General features: G+C 47.4%; 1 protein-coding gene across 1 annotated transcript in view; it reads left to right on the top strand.

Annotated features, from left to right (window-relative positions):
- DPP10 (dipeptidyl peptidase like 10) overlaps positions 1–20552 on the top strand; it is a 190050-nt gene that overhangs the window by 146623 nt on the left and 22875 nt on the right. Inside the window, exons 11-16 of the mRNA XM_077449772.1 lie at positions 2518–2641; positions 4454–4492; positions 4583–4690; positions 4808–4899; positions 12569–12616; positions 14444–14565. Of these exons, the coding sequence (XP_077305898.1) occupies positions 2518–2641; positions 4454–4492; positions 4583–4690; positions 4808–4899; positions 12569–12616; positions 14444–14565 (533 nt within the window). The remainder of the gene's footprint in view (positions 1–2517; positions 2642–4453; positions 4493–4582; positions 4691–4807; positions 4900–12568; positions 12617–14443; positions 14566–20552) is intronic.

Here is a 20552-nt window from a genome sequence, read left to right as displayed (position 1 = left end):
GAAACCCAGTGGATGGTCTGTTGGAAAGGTCTCCAAGTCTGCTCTTGCCCCAATATATTCCTGCCCCATGTAATGCAGACGCTGGTGATGGTTGCTGGAACCGATCAGACCTTGGTGCCGAGGACTGAAAAATTGTCTAAAGGCATCGGTCAGCCGGCCACCATTTCTACAGTCACACACGGAGGTGGGAACATGAACACCATCCCTACAGTCACACATGGAGGTGGGAACATGAACACCATCCCTACAGTCACACACGGAGGAGAAAACATGAACACCATCGCTACAGTCACACACGGAGGTGGGAACGTGAACACCATCCCTACAGTCACATACGGAGGTGGGAACGTGAACACCATCCCTACAGTCACATACGGAGGTGGGAACATGAACACCATCCCTACAGTCGCACACGGAGGTGGGAACATGAACACCATCCCTACAGTCACACACGGAGGTGGGAACATGAACACCATCCCTACAGTCACACATGGAGGTGGGAACATGAACACCATCCCTACAGTCACACACGGAGGAGAAAACATGAACACCATCCCTACAGTCACACACGGAGGTGGGAACGTGAACACCATCCCTACAGTCACACACGGAGGAGAAAACATGAACACCATCCCTACAGTCACACACGGAGGTGGGAACGTGAACACCATCCCTACAGTCACACACGGAGGTGAGAACGTGAACACCATCCCTACAGTCACATACGGAGGTGGGAACATGAACACCATCCCTACAGTCGCACACGGAGGTGGGAACATGAACACCATCCCTACAGTCACACACGGAGGTGGGAACATGAATACCATCCCTACAGTCGCACACGGAGGTGGGAACATGAACACCATCCCTACAGTCACACACGGAGGTGGGAACATGAACACCATCCCTACAGTCACACACGGAGGTGGGAACATGAACACCATCCCTACAGTCACACACGGAGGTGGGAACATGAACACCATCCCTACAGTCACACACGGAGGTGGGAACATGAACACCATCCCTACAGTCACACATGGAGGGGGAACATCAACACCATCCCTACAGTCACACACAGAGGTGGGACTATGAACACCATCCCTACAGTCACACCCGGAGGTGGGAACATGAACACCATCCCTACAGTCACACACGGAGGTGGGAACATGAACACCATCCCTACAGTCACACACGGAGGTGGGAACATGAACACCATCCCTACAGTCAGACACGGAGGTGGGAACATGAACACCATCCCTACAGTCACACACGGAGGTGGGAACATGAACACCATCCCTACAGTGACACACGGAGGTGGGAACATGAACACCATCCCTACAGTGACACACGGAGGGGGGAACATGAACACCATCCCTACAGTCACACACGGAGGGGGGAACATGAACACCATCCCTACAGTCACACACGGAGGGGGAAACATGAGGATTTGGGGCTGTTTCTCTGCTAAGGGGACATGACAACTTAGCTGCATTGAGGGGACAATGGACGGGGCCCATGTATTGTAAGATCTTGGATGAGAACCTTCTTCCCTCTGAAGATGGGTCATGGATGGGTCTTCCAGCATGACAATGACCCAAAACACCAAGGCAACAAAGGAGGGGCTCAAGAAGAAGGTCATGGAGTGGCCCAGCCAGTCTCCAGACCTTAATCCTATGGAGAATGTATGGAGGAGATGAAACTTCGAGTTGCCAAGAAACCTTCAGGATTTAGAGAAGATCTGTAGAGAAGAGAGGAGAAAATCCCTCCTGGGATGTGGAAACCTCATCACCACCTACAAGAAACGTCTGACCTCTGTGATCACCAACAAGGGTTTCTCCACCGACTACTAAGGGGATCAAATACTTATTTTACTCACTGAACTCCATTTATAACATTTGTATTATGTGATGTTTCTGGATTTTGGTTGATCTTCTGTCTCCATCATATAAAATACAATTATAGACCCTTCATTTCTATGTAAGTGGACAAAACTCACACAATCCGCAGGGAAGACGATCGTTATTTTCCCCCCACTGTACATTCATTATGTGAGACCGGGGGAAGATCGAATGTTGTTGGGTGAGTTCCTCCCCCAGATTAAATGTTATTCATACAACATAGAGCGATTTTAGGAAAATACTGCATTATGGCCACTAGATGGAGCTAATTATCATAGGAAATAAACACTCCTTTATAATCATCAACTCCATCTAGCGGCGGCCAGTCCCGCCCCTCCCGCTCCCAGTCTGAGCTCCGCTGTACAGGGGAATACAGGAGGCTGATACCAGGTCACAGTCTGGTACTTACACCTGATTGGCCCCGTACAGCAGAATTCAGAGTCGGGGAGGAGGACTACGAATGACTTTTCCATTCTACTGCTACTTCTTCATTATCCAATCAGAGTCCGGGGGCGGGTCCTGGACCATGTGACCCCAAGGGGGAGCCAATAGTGTCCTCCACCTTCCGCAGTGATTGGGTGGAGGTGCCTTATCCTGAAATCTGATCTCCCCTCCTCAGGGATTATTACATCACCATGGTGAAGTGGATCAGTAACACCAGAACCATCGTCCGCTGGCTCAACCGACTTCAGAACATCTCCATCCTGACCGTCTGCGAGACCACCACCGGAGCGTGCAGCAAGGTGTGCGGGGGAGGGGACTGTGGGGGATATTCACACAGCGAGCGATTTCACCTCTCCAATGTTTGCTTTTATTCTACTTTCTGTCTATTACAAATCAATGAAAAAATACAGAAAAAATAACCACGCCCCACAGAAAACCTGTCTCCGCCCCTTCACATTTTTGGACCCCCCCCCCCCCCCCCATAATATAAATCTGAAACCACAGCATTGATTTTTTTCTTTATTTTGCTATTTGAAATCATAAAAAGATTGTAAAAGAACGACTTCTGCCCCTTTATCACGAGGCGCATTGCAAAGTGAGGAGATTGGTGAGTCGGCATTGATTCAGACACTCCAGTCCATTCATAAGATAGCCCATTCATAAGGAAGCCCATTCATAAGGAAGTCCATTCATAAGAAAGTCCATTCATAAGGAAGCCCATTCATAAGGAAGTCCATCCATAAGGAAGTCCATTCATAAGGAAGCCCATTCATAAAGAAGTCCATTCATTAGATTCTGCCATGGACTACAATGGAGGGATTTTCTTTATTTGACTGTAATCCCTTCTATAAATAGTGATTGATGATGACTCCTCCCTCCTCCTCCTCAATTGGCTGTCTCTATATGGAATATGGGAGGAGCCTGCACAGTGACGGGGATGGAGATAGTATACGGGTCTGCCCCACCCCCGAGGTAGTAGACCGAGCTCCCCGTGTACATGGAAGGACTGACATCACCACATCCCACTCAGGACCATCAGTCCTGCATTGTGAGTGAGGATGGCGAGGGCCCGCCCACAGCGCCCGCCATTCTCTGTAATCCCGAGAGATGGTTGTGTGTGAAAATCCCAGAAATCCTCAGACCGGCCCGTCTGCCACCTTCAACGTCACCCAGATCCCCTTTCTTCACCATTCTGATGCAGAAAGTCTTCTTCACCATGTCTAGAGGCCTAAATGCATTGATATGCTGTTGTGTGATTGGCTGATTAGCAATTTGTGTTACCGAGCAATTGAAGAGGTGTACATAATAAAGTGTCCGGTGAGTGTATAAATCTGGGCGATTTGTTCTATCCCTCCATCTGGATTGAGGGGAGGATCTCCTCTGGGGGGGTCTGGATTGAGGGGAGGATCTCCTCTGGGGGGGTCTGGATTGAGGGGAGGATCTCCTCTGGGGGGGTCTGGATTGAGGGGAGGATCTCCTCTGGGGGGGTCTGGATTGAGGGGAGGATCTCCTCTGGGGGGTCTGGATTGAGGGGAGGATCTCCTCTGGGGGGGTCTGGATTGAGGGGAGGATCTCCTCTGGGGGGGTCTGGATTGAGGGGAGGATCTCCTCTGGGGGGGTCTGGATTGAGGGGAGGATCTCCTCTGGGGGGGTCTGGATTGAGGGGAGGATCTCCTCTGGGGGGGTCTGGATTGAGGGGAGGATCTCCTCTGGGGGGGTCTGGATTGAGGGGAGGATCTCCTCTGGGGGGTCTGGATTGAGGGGAGGATCTCCTCTGGGGGGGTCTGGATTGAGAGGAGGATCTCCTCTGGGGGGGTCTGGATTGAGGGGAGGATCTCCTCTGGGGGGGTCTGGATTGAGGGGAGGATCTCCTCTGGGGGGGTCTGGATTGAGGGGAGGATCTCCTCTGGGGGGTCTGGATTGAGGGGAGGATCTCCTCTGGGAGGGAGGGGGGTCTGGATTGAGGGGGGATCTCCTCTGGGGGGGGATTTCCTCTGGGGGTGGTTTACGGACCCTTTGATGTCCTCCCGCAGTCACGTGACATCAGCCATTCCATAGAAGAAATTTTATCAAATAAAAATGATGAGATTTATTATAAATGTATTTTTTAGAAATATGAAGTGATGTCGGAGGTCTGGCTGTCCAAGCAGGTAAGGATCCATCATATATATATATATATATATATAGTGTACAGAATGATGGGGGTCAGTGTCTATAACCCCTCCCCCTCTGGACGGCAGAACGAGGAGCCAATCTTCTCCAAGGACGGAACAAAATTCTTCATGACGGTTCCGGTGAAACAAGGCGGCCGAGGAGAGTTCCACCACATCGCCATGTTCACCGTCCAGGTGAGTCCTGCCGGAAGAGTCTATACTTATATAGTGTATATACGGTCTGTATGGTGTGAGATATATATATATATATAGCATCTATATGGGACAATTTTGTTTTTTTTCTCTTTCCAGGTGAAGACGGATCTGGTGAGTATCCGTCATCTGACGTCGGGGAGTTGGGAGGTGATCCGGATCTTGGCGTATGACGAGCCGTCTCAGAAGCTGTGAGTATTCCTTCCATGTATATTCATTGTCGGGGCGTGCGGTGTGATATATACGGTGTGATATATAAGGTGTGATATATACGGTGTGATATATAAGGTGTGATATATACGGTGTGATATATACGGTGTGATATATACGGTGTGATATATAAGGTGTGATATATACGGTGTGATATATACGGTGTGATATATAAGGTGTGATATATACGGTGTGATATATAAGGTGTGATATATACGGTGTGATATATACGGTGTGATATATACGGTGTGATATATACGGTGTGATATATATATATAAGGTGTGATATATACGGTGTGATATATAAGGTGTGATATATAAGGTGTGATATATACGGTGTGATATATAAGGTGTGATATATACGGTGTGATATATAAGGTGTGATATATAAGGTGTTATATATACGGTGTGATATATACGGTGTGATATATAAGGCGGCGTACACACGCGGGGACTGTCTGCCGAAACTAAGTTCGTCAAACAGTCCGCTCAAACTTTTGAATGAACGAACACGCCCACACAGGCACTTTTTGAGCGGACAAATACGGCAAACTTTGTTCGTCGTACTAAGTCCGCGCAACTTTTGAAATGAGCGGACTCGCCCACACACGAGGCAACAGTCCGCTCATTTCGAGCGCGTGTGCAGGTAGGCGGGGCCCGCGACATCGCGGGCTCCGCCGCCTGGAATGGACTTAAGGGGAACCCCAACGCCGAAAAAAATCGGCGTAGGGGTCCCCCCAAAGTCCACAACAGACCCTTGTCCGAGCACGCTACCCGGCCGGCCAGGAAAGGGGGGCGAGCGAGCGCGCCCCACCCTCCTGAGCCGTACCAGGCCGCGTGCCCTCAACATGGGGGGTGCCTTGGGGAAGGGGGGGCCGCGCGGCCCCCCCACCCCAAAGCACCTTGTCCCCATGTTGATGAGGACAAGGGCCTCTTCCCGACAACCCTGGCCGTTGGTTGTCGGGGTCTGCGGGCGGGGGGCTTATCGGAATCCGGGAGCCCCCTTTAATAAGGGGGCCCCCGGATACCGGCCCCCCACCCTATGTGAATGAGTATGGGGTACAATGTACCCCTACCCATTCACCTGTAAAATAAAAGTACCCAAAAAAAAAACGCAACACACGAGATAAAATATTTTATTGCACAGCTCCGGGGGTCTTCCGTCTTCGGGGGTCTTCTCGCCGGACTCCTCCGCTATCTTCTTGTAGCTCTTTTGCTAGCGGAGGAGTCCGGCTTTCTTCCTCCCTGCCGCCGGCCTCTTCTCCCGACTTCGGGGGTCTTGTCCCCCTCTTCGGTTCTTCTGCCGGGCCACCGCGCCTTCTTATAGCTCTTTTGTAGGCGGTGGCCCAGTCTTCTGTCGCCGCTGTCGCCGCCGCCTTCCGTTCTTGTTCTTCTTCTTGTTCTTCTTGTTCTTCTCCAGGAGATGTTGACACGTCGCTCTCTCCGGCCGGAATGCCAGAGCCGCGCTGAGCGGCCACTTATATAGTGACAATGGGGCGGTGTCACATGGTATATGTCACATGGGTTGATGTCACATGGGGACTATGACATCGTAAGGGGGCGGGGTCACCATGTGACCAACCCATGTGACATATACCATGTGACACCGCCCCATTGTCACTATATAAGTGGCCGCTCAGCGCGGCTCTGGCATTCCGGCCGGAGAGAGCGACGTGTCAACATCTCCTGGAGAAGAACAAGAAGAAGAACAAGAACGGAAGGCGGCGGCGACAGCGGCGACAGAAGACCGGGCCACCGCCTGCAAAAGAGCTATAAGAAGGCGCGGTGGCCCGGCAGAAGAACGGAAGGCGGCGGCGACAGAAGAACGGAAGGCGGCGACAGAAGACCGGGCCACCGCCTGCAAAAGAGCTATAAGAAGGCGCGGTGGCCCGGCAGAAGAACCGAAGAGGGGGACAAGACCCCCGAAGTCGGGAGAAGAGGCCGGCGGCGGGGAGGAAGAAAGCCGGACTCCTCCGCTAGCAAAAGAGCTACAAGAAGATAGCGGAGGAGTCCGGCGAGAAGACCCCCGGAGCTGTGCAATAAAATATTTTATCTCGTGTGTTGTGTTTTTTTTTTTGGGTACTTTTATTTTACAGGTGAATGGGTAGGGGTACATTGTACCCCATACTCATTCACATAGGGTGGGGGGCCGGTATCCGGGGGCCCCCTTATTAAAGGGGGCTCCCGGATTCCGATAAGCCCCCCGCCCGCAGACCCCGACAACCAACGGCCAGGGTTGTCGGGAAAAGGCCCTTGTCCTCATCAACATGGGGACAAGGTGCTTTGGGGTGGGGGGGCCGCGCGGCCCCCCCTTCCCCAAGGCACCCCCCATGTTGAGGGCACGCGGCCTGGTACGGCTCAGGAGGGGGGGCGCTCGCTCGCCCCCCTTTCCTGGCCGGCCGGGTAGCGTGCTCGGACAAGGGTCTGTTGTGGACTTTGGGGGGACCCCCACGCTGATTTTTTTTCGGCGTTGGGGTTCCCCTTTAAGTCCATTCCAGGCGGCGGAGCCCGCGATGTCTCCGTCGCGGGCCCCGCCTACCTGCACGCGCGCTCGAAATGAGCAGACTTCCCTCCGAGCGGGAACAGTTTGCTCATTTCGAAAGTAGCCTACACACGGGCGGACTGTTCGCTCAAACCAAGTTTCAGCGGACAGTTTTTCGGAATTTCCGAAAAACTTTGTTCGTCAAACTGTCCGCTGAAAGCCCCACACACGAGCGGACTGTCCGCTGAAACACTGTTCAGCGGACAAAGTTGAGCCAACAGTCCGCCCGTGTGTACGCGGCCTAAGGTGTGATATATAAGGTGTGATATATACGGTGTGATATATACGGTGTGATATATAAGGTGTGATATATAAGGTGTGATATATACGGTGTGATATATAAGGTGTGATATATACGGTGTGATATATAAGGTGTGATATATATGGTGTGATATATAAGGTGTGATATATACGGTGTGATATATACGGTGTGATATATACGGTGTGATATATAAGGTGTGATATATAAGGTGTGATATATAAGGTGTGATATATAAGGTGTGATATATAAGGTGTGATATATAAGGTGTGATATATATGGTGTGATATATACGGTGTGATATATACGGTTTGATATATACGGTGTGATATATACGGTGTGATATATACGGTTTGATATATACGGTGTGATATATAAGGTGTGATATATATACGGTGTGATATATACGGTGTGATATATACGGTGTGATATATACGGTTTGATATATACGGTTTGATATATACGGTGTGATATATAAGGTGTGATATATATACGTGTGATATATACGGTGTGATATATACGGTGTGATATATATACGGTGTGATATATATACGGTGTGATATATATGGTGTGATATATACGGTGTGATATATACGGTGTGATATATACGGTGTGATATATATAGTGTGATATATACGGTGTGATATATACGGTGTGATATATAAGGTGTGATATATACGGTGTGATATATAAGGTGTGATATATACGGTGTGATATATACGGTGTGATATATAAGGTGTGATATATACGGTGTGATATATACGGTTTGATATATACGGTGTGATATATAAGGTGTGATATATATACGGTGTGATATATAAGGTGTGATATATAAGGTGTGATATATACGGTGTGATATATACGGTGTGATATATACGGTGTGATATATACGGTGTGATATATAAGGTGTGATATATACGGTGTGATATATACGGTTTGATATATACGGTGTGATATATAAGGTGTGATATATATACGGTGTGATATATAAGGTGTGATATATACGGTGTGATATATACGGTGTGATATATACGGTTTGATATATACGGTGTGATATATAAGGTGTGATATATATACGGTGTGATATATACGGTGTGATATATACGGTGTGATATATACGGTTTGATATATACGGTTTGATATATACGGTGTGATATATAAGGTGTGATATATATACGTGTGATATATAAGGTGTGATATATACGGTGTGATATATAAGGTGTGATATATACGGTGTGATATATACGGTGTGATATATATGGTGTGATATATACGGTGTGATATATAAGGTGTGATATATATAAGGTGTGATATATACGGTGTGATATATAAGGTGTGATATTGTATGTGACAGCATTTTCCGTATGTTCTTTTGCGGAGTCGCCCTTTATGTGTGTTATAATGATGAATAGAAGATATATAAAGTAGTGAAGGGTCTTTGGCAATGTTCTGGGGGGGGGGGGGGGGCAGTCCATATGGGTAGTGTTGGTGTTTGATGATATTCTGGGGGGGTCGGTCTGATTGGTGGTGATATTCTGGGGGGGGGTCGGTCTGAGTTGGTGATATTCTGGGGGGGGGGTTGGTCTGAGTTGGTGGTAATATTCTGGGGGGGGGGTCGGTCTGAGTTGGTGATATTCTGGGGGGGTCGGTCTGAGTTGGTGGTGATATTCTGGGGGGTCGGTCTGAGTTGGTGGTGATATTCTGGGGGGGGTCGGTCTGAGTTGGTGGTGATATTCTGGGGGGTCGGTCTGAGTTGGTGGTGATATTCTGGGGGGGTCTGCCTGGGTTGGGGCCGATCTTTGGTGATATTTTGGGGGGGTCGGTCTGAGTTGGTGGTGATATTCTGGGGGGGGGGGTCGGTCTGAGTTGGTGGTGATATTCTGGAGGGGGGTCGGTCTGAGTTGGTGGTGATATTCTGGGGGGGTCTGTGTGGGTTGGTGCCGATCTTTGGTGATATTCTGCGGGGGGGGGGGGGGGTCTGTCTGGGTTGGGGCCGATCTTTGGTGATATTCTGGGGGGGTTGGTCTGAGTTGGTGGTGATATTCTGGGGGGGTCGGTCCGAGTTGGTGGTGATATTCTGGGGGGGTCGGTCCGAGTTGGTGGTGATATTCTGGGGGGGTCGGTCCGAGTTGGTGGTGATATTCTGGGGGGGTCGGTCCGAGTTGGTGGTGATATTCTGGGGGGGTCGGTCCGAGTTGGTGGTGATATTCTGGGGGGGTCGGTCTGAGTTGGTGGTGATATTCTGGGGGGGTCGGTCCGAGTTGGTGGTGATATTCTGGGGGGGGTCGGTCCAAGTTAGTGGTGATATTCTGGGGGGGTCGGTCCGAGTTGGTGGTGATATTCTGGGGGGACTGTCTGTGTTGGGGCCGATCTTTGGTGATATTCTGGGGGGGGGGTCGGTCTGAGTTGGTGATGATATTCTGGGGGGGTCAGTCCGAGTTGGTGGTGATATTCTGGGGGGGGGGGGTCGGTCCGAGTTGGTGATGATATTCTGGGGGGGTCGGTCCGAGTTGGTGGTGATATTCTGGGGGGGGTCTGTCTGTGTTGGATAAAGGAGTGCTATGAATAGATCTGGCGCTATACCTGTGTGTCAGAAACTTAATTTGCTAAATTAAATTTAAAATTGTTACGTTAATCCGGTGTGTAAGTGTTAGTGTGTCATATATTAGTGTTGGGATAAAGTATAAAATATAAACTGTAGGTGGGAAGTAAAAACTCAAAAATATATGTGTATAAATTGTTAAAAATTTACCAGCATGCTGGCTGGAAAAGTAAAATATTGTCTCAGGTGCGATAAACCTAAATAGGTGATTACCTTATGCACTCTTAATCACATGAATACCTTAAACATGTGAACTACTTAATAAATCAGGTAAAAATTATACATGTAAATATGAACCATAAACATAATACAATTGTGCACAAATGTGACAAATAAAATCTATGCGTGCAATACTAAAATGTACAATAAATCTGTGATAAATATCAAATAAAATCTTTGCGTGCAATACTAAAATGTACAATAAATCTGTGATGAATATCAATACCCCACGTGAAACATGCCAAATATTGGGAGTGAAAAAAGAAAAAAATGAAAATGGAAATAAATTTAAAAGGAAGTGAATTAAAAATTCCAAGAATAAAATAAAATGAAAAATAAAATTTTTTTATAGATATTTGTCCCAAGAAATAAAAATATAAAAATGTATGCAAAGAGAAGAAAAAAGGAGTAAAAAAAAGGAGAAGCAAAAAAGCAGTCTCTGATGCAGTGCAATTAATGGGAGATTTCCCGTAGATACAGGAGGGGATGTGATGGATCCAAAACAACTAATCTTCATGCATTGTGGGCACTTATAGGATGTACTCTCACCAGAAAAATAACCCCATCCGGGGTGGATCAGCCTTCACAGTATAAGCTACCGTGTCGCTCTCTGGCTTGCTTCAAATAGGCTGTTGAGGATCCCTCGTTATTTCCAGGTGGAGTGTGCCTCAGTATATATATTGAAAGAGAGGACCATACATAGTGTGATACTGTATAAATCACTTTATTAAGAAAATACTAAAAATTACTCACACTTTTGAAAGAAGAAAATGGCTTGAATAAATGCAGTATAAAGGTGCAGTATGAAAGGTATGGAAGCTGCTGAGAGCGTTCCGTTCGTCTTCCACGCCGTAGTGTAAAGGTGCAGTGTGAAAGGTATGGAAGCTGCTGAGAGCGTTCCGTTCGTCTTCCACGCCGACTGTATTGGAAGTGTGTATTCGATAGGCCACGCCCTACGCGTTTCGTCACTGGGACGTCATCCGGAGCGGCCATCTTTACACACCTCACGCTCTTTATAGGACACAATACACCTATCGCGCATGCGCGGACAACCGCCGCCATTTTTGCTGTGGGAATGCCCATATGTCGAATAGAGCGCGGTGGTGATTGTGTTCCTATGACTATCCTACATAATGTTCTGCCGTTTTTAGCCCGCTGTTGGATTTTGTATATACAGAGCTTATATGTGTATGTATTTGTTAATAAACAGTTACTCTGCTTATTTAAAATATATAGATTACACATAAATATGGTAAATACAGATATTGCAATTAAAAACCCATGATAAAAAATCCATGATAAAAAATACAAATAGGTGACATTAATTGCAATTGAAAACCAATGATAAAAGCAATGATAAAAGATAATGGTAAAAACATACAAATAGGCGACATTGATAATAGCGTACTATAAAAATGGACCATACTATAAGATGTTATTCTAAATGATCAGTGGTGGCAATAAGCGGATAAGATTTGGATTTTTGTTATGTGATGCGGAGGGAAAGAAAGATATATGGTAAAAACCTATGTAAAAATAACTGAGAAAAAATTAAGATAAAATTAAAATAAAATTGAAATAAAAATAAAATTAACATAAAAATAAAAATAAAAATCAGAATGAGCTATGTAAATTGGTAATAAAATTGAAGGATATATAGAAAAATAACTTGATGTAAGATGTTTTACAGCTACGTAAATATATGTATCCAAAAAAAGGGGGATATTTTAATGATTGGGTATGCCCTTCTTTGATTGTTATTTTTCTGGTTAAAATGATGGTTTGGAATATTCATTGGTTGAATAGATAACATTCGACCCTCGACATTCGACCCTCTGTGCTATAATTAATATTCGACCCATATTTCTACCTGCAAGGGTCTATGCTTATTTTTTTCAATGGTAATATAAGCGAAAAATATACTCTTGCTGTATTGGCTGGTAGGCAACATTCGATCCCAATTATTATAGTCTGTATTATCTGTCTGTGTTGGGGCCGATCTGATCTTACACGTTTCTTCTCCTCCAGATACTTCCTCAGTACGGAGGACTCGCCCCGGGGTCGCCAGCTGTACAGGTACGGACGCCCAGCGGCTCGCGGTTGGACTTGTGTGCCGGACGGTATCACTCGGTATAAATCATTTCCACACAAATGACAGACAGAGCCGGAGCTCTTCCTAAACATATAATAATGAGAGTCATCCAATGTAATTGCCAAGGGGCATTTCATAGAACGGGTAGTGTAACCCCCGGGTTCAGGGTAGTATAGGGTGACACGGGGGAGGGGAGGAGACACGAGGCAATGAATAAAATATGATCAGTTTATGAATTGAGGTCTCCATCAATTGCTGAGAACGGAGTGTCAATTCCCCCGGAGACTTCCCATCATCCTCTGCTCCGGGGGAATTGACACTCCGTTCTCAGCAATTGATGGAGACCTCAGTTCATAAACTGATCACATTTTATTCATCGCCTCGTGTCTCCTCCCCTCCCCCGTGTCACCCTATACTACCCTGAACCCGGGGGCTACACTACCCGTCCTATGAAATGCCCCTTGGTTGGGCAGATGGCCCCCGTATTCAGTGAGCTTCTATTATCTCGGATGAAGTCCCTTCCATCTCCTAATCACAGGAGGGTATAGATGGAGGCCAAGGAGAGCACACTGTCAGCGGCATTGTGTGTAATGGCTGTATGGTGAGCACAGGGGGCGCCATCACTAGAGCAGAGAGACGCATTTCCATCACCGACTGGCGATATCTCCAGGCCCGGGGTCCACCATGACATATTACACTGAGGGGGGGGGACCTACCCAATGAGATCTCCAGCACTGGGCAATCTTCTCCTCTAGACACCCATTTCTAGAATCCCCCTCAGTCTTTCCATGTCAGAGCTCCTTATTACCCATATGAAGGGGCAGGGACCCTCAGAATCCCCTGAGACCCCCTACAATTCCCACAAAGACCCCCCCCCCCATATATCCCCAGAGAACCCCCACAATCCCCCTTAGACCTCCTCCCAGAGACCCTCAGAATCCCCTGAGACCCCTTACAACCCCCCAAGACACCTGCAATTCCCCAGAGACCACCCACAATCAATCTGAGACCCTACAAGCCCCCTTAATCCCTCTGAGACTCCCCCAACCAACATATCCCCCTCCAAGTCTCATCCCCTCCCACTGGGTGTGGTCTGCTCCCATGGTTGGGTGTTCCCCGAGTACACACCGACAGTATACCGCCACAATCAGAGCTCCAACAATGTTCAAGAGTCCAAATGATAAAATGAATTCAAAGCAGAGTAAAGTTTACGCATTTCAGGGGCCGAACCCCTCCCCCTTCATCAGGGCCGAACCCCTCCCCCTTCATCAGGGCCGAACCCCTCCCCCTTCATCAGGGCCGAACCCCTCCCCTTCATCAGGGCCGAACCCCCCCTTCATCAGGGCCGAACCCCCCCCTTCATCAGGGCCGAACCCCTCCCCCTTCATCAGGGCCGGGCAGGTGACTCCGTCACTAAGAAAGTCACAGCCCTGATGAAGGGGGGCGGCATTTAAAACGCGTAAAATCTGCTTGGAATTCATTTCATTATTTCATTACGTTGGACTCTCATTGGATATTTCTTTTTATGTTTGAACCTTACTGACACAGAGCAACCTGTATACTGCTAACTGACACAGAGCAACCTGTATACTGCTAACTGACACAGAGCAACCTGTATACTGCTAACTGACACAGAGCAACCTGTATACTGCTAACTGACACAGAGCAACCTGTATACTGCTAACTGACACAGAGCAACCTGTATACTGCTAACTGACACAGAGCAACCTGTATACTGCTAACTGACACAGAGCAACCTGTATACTGCTAACTGTCACTCCACGTCATCGTGTCTGTCCTTCTCCCTCCAGCGTCTCCATATTCGGATTGCTGAACCGTCAGTGTCTGTCCTGTGGATTGGTCCGCGATCAATGTTCCTTCTTCAACGCAAAGTTCAGCCCATTAAATCATCACTTCCTACTGCACTGCAAAGGTGAGAAACCAGCCAATCAGAGGAGCCCAATGATAGAGATAGGGAATGAACAGGTCTATCTGACTAAATGTTGTGGTGGTTCAAATGTCCTAAACCGACGAGGATCTCCAATCATTCCTCCTTATATTTATCTGCCTAACGATTCCCCATATATCCCCATATATCCCCCCAACAATCCCCATTTATCCCCCAATATCCCCCCAACAATTCCCATATATTCCCCCAATATATCCATAACAACCCCCATATATCCCCCCAACAATTCCCCATATATCCCCCCAATATCCCCCCCAACAATTCCCCATATATCCCCCCAATATCCCCCCCAACAATTCCCCATATATCCCCCCAATATCCCCCCAACAATTCCCCATATATCCCCCCAACAATCCCCATATATCCCCCAATATCCCCCCAACAATCCCCATATATGCCCCCAACAACCCCCATATATACCCCCATATATCCATAACAACCCCATATATCCCCCCAACAATTCCCATATATCCCCCCAATATATCCATAACAACCCCCATATATCCCCCAACATCCCCATATATCCCCCCAAAATATCCATAACAACCCCCATATATCCCCCCAATATATCCATAACAATCCCCATATATCCCCCCAATATATCCATAACAACCCCCATATATCTCCCCAACAATCCCATATATCCCCCCAATATATCTATAACAACCCCCATATATCCCCCCAACAATCCCCATATATCCCCCCAATATATCTATAACAACCCCCATATATCCCCCCAACAATCCCCATAGATCCCCCCAATATATCCATAACAACCCCCATATATCCCCCAATATATCTATAACAACCCTCATATATCCCCCCAACAATCCCCATATATCCCCCCAATATATCCATAACAACCCTCATATATCCCCCCAACAATCCCCAACAATCCCCCCAATATATCCCCAACTACCCTCATATATCCCCCAACAATCCCCCATATAGCCATTTATTACCATCCTTAACAATCTACGCCCTATCTTCTATCTCTCCTATCTCCTATCTCTCCTATCTCTCCTATCTCTCCTATCTCCTATCTCTCCTATCTCCTATCTCCTATCTCCTATCTCTCCTATCTCCTATCTCTCCTATCTCCTATCTCTCCTATCTCTCCTATCTCTCCTATCTCCTATCTCTCCTATCTCTCCTATCTCCTATCTCTCCTATCTCCTATCTCTCCTATCTCTCCTATATCTCCTATCTCCTATCTCTCCTATCTCTCCTATCTCCTATCTCTCCTATCTCTCCTATCTCTCCTATCTCTCCTATCTCTCCTATCTCCTATCTCTCCTATCTCTCCTATCTCTCCTATCTCCTATCTCTCCTATCTCTCCTATCTCCTATCTCTCCTATCTCTCCTATCTCTCCTATCTCCTATCTCTCCTATCTCTCCTATCTCTCCTATCTCCTATCTCTCCTATCTCTCCTATCTCTCCTATAGCTCCCATCTCTCCTATCTCCTATCTCTCCTATCTCTCCTATCTCTCCTATAGCTCCCATCTCTCCTATCTCTCCTATCTCTCCTATCTCTCCTATCTCTCCTATCTCTCCTATCTCCTATCTCTCCTATCTCTCCTATCTCTCCTATCTCTCCTATCTCTCCTATCTCCTATCTCTCCTATCTCTCCTATCTCTCCTATCTCCTATCTCTCCTATCTCTCCTATCTCTCCTATCTCTCCTATCTCCTATCTCTCCTATCTCTCCTATCTCTCCTATAGCTCCTATCTCTCCTATCTCCTATCTCCTATCTCTCCATCTCTCCCATCTCTCCCATCTCTCCTATCTCCTATCTCTCCCATCTCTCCCATCTCTCCCATCTCTCCTATCTCCTATCTCTCCTATCTCTCCTATCTCCTATCTCTCCTATCTCTCCTATCTCTCCTATCTCCTATCTCTCCTATCTCTCCTATCTCTCCTATAGCTCCCATCTCTCCTATCTCTCCTATCTCTCCTATAGCTCCCATCTCTCCTATCTCTCCCATCTCTCCCATCTCTCCCATCTCTCCCATCTCTCCCATCTCTCCCATCTCTCCCATCTCTCCTATAGCTCCCATCTCTCCTATCTCTCTATCTCTCCTATAGCTCCCATCTCTCCTATCTCTCCTATCTCTCCTATAGCTCCCATCTCTCCTATCTCTCCTATCTCTCCTATCTCTCCTATCTCCTATCTCCTATCTCTCCCATCTCTCCCATCTCTCCCATCTCTCCCATCTCTCCCATCTCTCCTATCTCTCCTATCTCTCCTATCTCTCCTATCTCCTATCTCTCCTATCTCTCCTATCTCTCCTATCTCCTATCTCTCCTATCTCTCCTATCTCTCCTATCTCTCCTATCTCTCCCATCTCTCCCATCTCTCCTATCTCTCCTATCTCTCCTATCTCTCCTATCTCCTATCTCTCCTATCTCTCCTATCTCTCCTATCTCCTATCTCTCCTATCTCTCCTATCTCTCCTATCTCTCCTATCTCTCCCATCTCTCCTATCTCTCCTATCTCTCCTATCTCTCCTATCTCTCCTATCTCTCCTATCTCCTATCTCTCCTATCTCTCCTATCTCTCCTATCTCTCCTATCTCTCCCATCTCTCCCATCTCTCCTATCTCTCCTATCTCTCCTATCTCCTATCTCTCCTATCTCTCCTATCTCTCCTATCTCTCCTATCTCTCCTATCTCCTATCTCTCCTATCTCTCCTATCTCTCCTATAGCTCCCATCTCTCCTATCTCTCCTATCTCTCCTATAGCTCCCATCTCTCCCATCTCTCCCATCTCTCCTATCTCTCCCATCTCTCCCATCTCTCCCATCTCTCCCATCTCTCCTATCTCTCCCATCTCTCCTATCTCTCCTATCTCTCCTATCTCTCCTATCTCTCCTATCTCTCCTATAGCTCCCATCTCTCCTATCTCTCCTATAGCTCCCATCTCTCCTATCTCCTATCTCCTATCTCTCCTATCTCTCCTATCTCTCCTATCTCTCCTATCTCTCCTATCTCTCCCATCTCTCCCATCTCTCCTATCTCTCCCATCTCTCCCATCTCTCCTATCTCTCCCATCTCTCCCATCTCTCCCATCTCTCCTATCTCTCCTATCTCTCCTATCTCTCCTATCTCCTATCTCTCCTATCTCTCCTATCTCTCCTATCTCTCCTATCTCCTATCTCTCCTATCTCTCCTATCTCTCCTATAGCTCCCATCTCTCCTATCTCTCCCATCTCTCCCATCTCTCCCATCTCTCCCATCTCTCCCATCTCTCCCATCTCTCCTATCTCTCCTATCTCCTATCTCTCCTATCTCCTATCTCTCCTATCTCCTATCTCTCCTATCTCCTATCTCCTATCTCTCCTATCTCTCCTATCTCCTATCTCTCCTATCTCTCCTATCTCTCCTTTCTCTCCTATCTCTCCTATCTCCTATCTCTCCTATCTCCTATCTCTCCTATCTCTCCTATCTCCTATCTCTCCTATCTCTCCTATCTCCTATCTCTCCTATCTCTCCTTTCTCTCCTATCTCTCCTATCTCCTCTCTCCTATCTCTCCTATCTCCTATCTCTCCTATCTCCTATCTCTCCTATCTCTCCTATCTCCTATCTCTCCTATCTCCTATCTCTCCTATCTCCTATCTCTCCTATCTCCTATCTCTCCTATATCTCCTATCTCTCCTATATCTCCTATCTCTCCTATATCTCCTATCTCTCCTATCTCTCCTATCTCTCCTATCTCTCCTATCTCCTATCTCCTATCTCTCCTATCTCTCCTATCTCTCCTATCTCTCCTATCTCTCCTATCTCCTATCTCTCCTATCTCTCCTATCTCCTATCTCTCCTATCTCTCCTATCTCTCCTATCTCCTATCTCCTATCTCTCCTATCTCCTATCTCCTATCTCTCCTATCTCTCCTATCTCCTATCTCCTATCTCTCCTATCTCTCCTATCTCTCCTATCTCCTATCTCTCCTATCTCCTATCTCTCCTATATCTCCTATCTCTCCTATATCTCCTATCTCTCCTATCTCTCCTATCTCCTATCTCTCCTATCTCTCCTATAGCTCCTATCTCCTATCTCCTATCTCTCCTATCTCTCCTATATCTCCTATCTCTCCTATCTCTCCTATCTCCTATCTCTCCTATCTCTCCTATCTCTCCTATCTCTCCTATCTCCTATCTCCTATCTCTCCTATCTCTCCTATCTCCTATCTCTCCTATCTCTCCTATCTCTCCTATCTCTCCTATCTCTCCTATCTCTCCTATCTCCTATCTCCTATCTCTCCTATCTCTCCTATATCTCCTATCTCTCCTATCTCTCCTATCTCTCCTATCTCTCCTATCTCTCCTATCTCTCCTATCTCTCCTATCTCTCCTATCTCTCCTATCTCTCCTATCTCTCCTATCTCTCCTATCTCTCCTATCTCTCCTAGATCCTAGCTCCCCTCTTCCTCTAAACTCCTTGAACTGGTCTACAACCATCTGGGTGATCACCCCATTAAGAATAACCTTCTTGATCCCCTTCAGTCTGGATTTTGCCCCCAACAATCCACAGAAACTGCTCCTTTAAAACTCACAAATGACCTACTAAGAGCAATGGACGCGATTCTGTCCTCCGACTTCTGGACCTTTTCTACTGCCAGAAAAACTCCACTCCCTCGGTCTCCATGACTGCGCCCTTCCCTGGCTCTCATCCTACCTACCCCAATGTACCTCCAGGGTCACTTACCACTCTTCTTCCTCCTCTCCTCTTCCCTTCTCTCGGAGTCCTCCAAGGTTCTTTTCTTGGACCTCTCCTATTTCCAATCTACACCTCTTCCCCGGGTCAGCTGATCGCCTCCCACGGCTTTCACTATCATTTCTACGCTGACGACACCCCAATCTATCTCTCCACCCCCCAACTCACCCCCTCCGTCTCCTCACACTTCACTAACTTACTAACCGACATATCTGTCTGGATGTCACAACACCTTGTCCAAAACCAAACTCATAATATCCCCCCTCCCCCCACGCGCCTCTTCCCCTGACTTCTCTGTCAAGAGCAATGGCACAACCATCCCCCCATCCCCCCATGTCAGGGTCCAGGTGTTATCCCGGACTCTGAACTCTCCTTTCAGCCCCACATCCAATCACTTTCCAAAGCTTATCGCCTCAACCTCCGAAACCTCTCCAAACTACGTCCCCTCCGAACCAATGACACCACAAAGCTCCTGATTCACTCCCTGTCATCTCTCACCTTGACTTCCGCAACTCCCTCCTCATTGGCTCACCTTTAAATAGGCCCCTCCCCCTTCAGTCCATCATGAATGCTGTTGTCAGACTCATCCACCTTACAAACCGCCCAGTGTCTGCTACCCCTCTGTGCCAATCCCTCCATTGGCTGCCACTCGCCCAATGAATTAAATTCAAAATACTAACATTAAGTTACAAAGCCGTCCACAACTCTGCCCCCAGCTACATCACTGGTCTCCAAATACCAACCGAATCGCCCTCTTCCCTCCTCCCAGGACCTCCTGCTCTCCAGCTCCCTCATCACCTCCTCCCATATCCACCTCCCAGGACTTCTCCCGATTCTCTCCCATCCTCTGGAACTCACTACCCCAATATGTCCAACGATCTCCAAATCTATCCCCTTCTAGGCGAACCCTGAAAACCTTTCTCTTCAGAGAAGCCTATCCTCCCCCACCTAACAACTGTACTTTTATTTTCTTCATCAGCTCATCCCTCATAGTTATGATCTTTCGTATCACTTGACCCTCCCTCCTAGATTGTAAGCTCTAAGGATCAGGGCCCTCTGATTTCTCCTGCATTGTATTGTAACTGTACTGTCTGCCCTCATGTTTGTAAAGCGCTGCGTAAACTGTTGGCCCCATATAAATCCTGTATAATAATAATAACGCCCCCCAACATATCCATAACAATCTACATAAATCACCACTATGGCCTGGGATACAATTCTGGTTGGGTCTCC

Source organism: Lithobates pipiens, unplaced genomic scaffold (genome assembly GCF_037356315.1).
Source record: "Lithobates pipiens isolate NorthernLeopardFrog02 unplaced genomic scaffold, aLitPip1_a1.2 Scaffold_22, whole genome shotgun sequence".
NCBI lineage: Eukaryota > Metazoa > Chordata > Amphibia > Anura > Ranidae > Lithobates > Lithobates pipiens.
Note: the sequence above shows the minus strand (reverse complement) of the source record. Positions and strands in the feature narration are given on the sequence as shown.